This window comes from Hibiscus syriacus, unplaced genomic scaffold (genome assembly GCF_006381635.1).
Source record: "Hibiscus syriacus cultivar Baekdansim isolate YM2019G1 unplaced genomic scaffold, ASM638163v2 tig00110210_pilon, whole genome shotgun sequence".
Taxonomy (NCBI): Eukaryota; Viridiplantae; Streptophyta; class Magnoliopsida; order Malvales; family Malvaceae; genus Hibiscus; species Hibiscus syriacus.
Window position 1 is genome coordinate 422,288 of NW_024062629.1, and position 2,516 is coordinate 424,803.

Genomic DNA, 2,516 nt, shown 5'->3' on the forward strand with positions numbered 1-2,516 from the left:
TCATCTAGACCTGTTGTTATTCCTCAAAAGTGTGAAAGTTCACTTAATGATATTATGGATGTGCAAAAATTAAAAATAGAATGAAATACAGTGGACTTAGGGGAGTCATCTGTTGGTGGAGAGGGTCAGTCAAATTATGTTTTCAGGCCAAAAATAGAAATTCAGATGTTTGATGGAACAAACCCAAGAGGATGGGTAAGGAAATGTCATAAATATTTTTCCATTTTAAAAGTACCTGAATACCAGAAAATAGAATTAGCTACAATGTACTTAATTGGAAAAGATGAGATTTGGTTTGATGGTTATATAGCCCAAAAGCATAAGGTGAACTGGCATAAGTTTACAACAGATATATGTCATAGATTTGGTGATCAGAATTTTAATGACATCGTGGAGGAGTTTAACAAGCTGATTCAAAAGAACTCTGTAGAAGATTATCATGAGAAACTTGAGGAGTTGAGATCTTATATGTTGCAGTACAGCCCATTCTTGGAGGAAGGGTATTTTGTTTCTATTTTTTTGAGTGGGCTGAAAGAAGAAATTAAGCACAGAGTGAAAGGTCATAATCCAACAACTCTGGCTGCTGCTTTTAGATTAGCAAAATTGGTTGAGTTGACTTGGGAGGTGGAAAATAAGAAGTTGAGGTTTCAACCTAGAGTGGCATCTGCAGAACAAAATTCCATATATAAATCTATTAATACCAACTTGAATCAACCACAAAAGATAGTTCCTCAGAATAGACAGTGTTTAGTGGAGTATAGAAGAACACATGGACTGTGTTACAAATGTGGTGAGAAGTTTAGTCCATGACATCAATGCAAAGTCAAACAGTTGAATTCTATGGAAGAGATAGAGGATGCATGAGATCTTGAGAGTGTGGAACCAGAATATAATGAGCCTAAGGGAGCAGATTCTGGAGAGAGAGAACTGGAAATATCTATAAATGCAATAACAGGTAACACGGGCTATAATACCTTAAGGATACAAGGTCACATATCAGGAAAACCACTTAACATCCTAATAGACAGTGGAAGCACTCATAGTTTCATAACTGGGCAGTGGTCTAAAGAAGGAGTAGAAGTGGAGCAGACTCATCCTTTAACTATTACAGTTGCTAATGGAGAAAAATTATACAGTTCAGCTATGAGTAAAAATTTAAGGTGGGGAATGCAAGGTTCTCAATTTGAACATGATTTCAGAGTTTTAGCTCTGGAATGGAGTGATATGGTGTTAGGGGTGGATTGGTTGAGAAAATATAGTCCACTGTTGATGGATTTTAATCATATGACTCTGAGCTTTCAGAAAGATGGGAAAGATGTTATCTTAAAAGGAAGGCAGAATTCCTCTAATGTTAGATTGATATCAAACAGTAAACTGCAGAAATTGATGGAAAAACACAATGATTTAACAGGAGAAATATTTATGTTGAGTGGAGAGAATAATCCTAATGTGGTACCTGCTGAGTTACAAGATTTATTGGAGGAATATTTAGTTGTTTTTGAAGAACCAAAAGGGATGTCACCTTCAAGAGAACATGACCACTCAATTATCTTAAAAGAGGGTACAGAGGCAGTAAACATCAGACCCTATAGGATGCCTTACCATCAGAAGTCAGAGGTTGAAAAGCAATTTAAAGAAATGTTATCTTCTTCTATAATTCAGAGAAGTAAAAGCCCCTTTGCCTCACCTTGTTTGTTGGTTAAGAAGAAAGATGGGAGTTGGAGGGTGTGTATAGATTATAGACAACTAAATGCTCTGACTATAAAGAATAAGTTTCCAATTCCAATGGTGGAAGACTTGTTAGATGAATTGAAGGGAGCATCATACTTCTCTAAACTGGATTTAAGGTCAGGGTATTGGCAAATCAGAATCAACCCTGATGATATTCCAAAAACAGCCTTTAGAACTCACCATGGCCATTTTGAGTTCAAGGTTATGCCTTTTGGGCTGACTAATGCCCCCAGCAACTTTTCAGGCATTAATGAACAAAGTATTTGAGCCTTACCTAAGGAAATTTGTTTAGGTATTCTTTGATGACATACTTATTTACAGCTTTGATTTGGAAAATCATAGTAAGCATCTCAAGATTGTTCTGGAAGTTTTGAAGCAGAATCAGTTATTTGCCAAAAAGACTAAATGTTTTTTGTCAAAATGAAGTGGAATACCTGGGTTATATAATATCTAAACATGGGGTAGCTACTGACCCAGCAAAGATCCAGGCAATGCAGCAATGGAAATTACAAAAACCTTAAAGTCCCTAAGAGGCTTCCTTGGCTTGACAAGATACTATAGAAGGTTTATTAAGGGCTATGGAGAGATTGCTAAGCCTTTAACTACTATGCTTAAAAAGGATCAGTTTCAGTGGACAGAAGAAAGCAGAGCTGCCTTTGAACTCCTTAAGACTGCAATGTGTCATGCTCATGTTCTAGCACTGCCTGACTTTACTAAAAGTTTCTGTTTGGAGACAGATGTAAGTTCTAAAGGAATTGAAGCAGTTTTATCTCAAGAAGGTAGAC

The 2,516-nt window shown here is 36.4% G+C and overlaps 1 protein-coding gene across 1 annotated transcript; it reads left to right on the forward strand.

Annotated features, from left to right (window-relative positions):
• The first annotated feature begins 264 nt into the window (after positions 1-264).
• Positions 265-1,998, forward strand: LOC120113567. Its single transcript, XM_039134685.1, has 2 exons — positions 265-790; positions 887-1,998. Exons 1-2 carry the CDS (start codon positions 265-267, stop codon positions 1,996-1,998), a joined length of 1,638 nt encoding a protein of 545 aa, XP_038990616.1.
• Positions 1,999-2,516: the final 518 nt, after the last annotated feature.

Excerpts from the sequence above, each read along its gene's own strand:
- LOC120113567 (XM_039134685.1), top strand. The coding sequence starts at position 265 with ATGTACTTAATTGGAAAAGATGAGATTTGGTTTGATGGTTATATAGCC. Across the intron at positions 791-886 it reads TGGACTGTGTTACAAATGTG|AATATAATGAGCCTAAGGGA; the intron begins GTGAGAAGTTTA and ends GTGTGGAACCAG.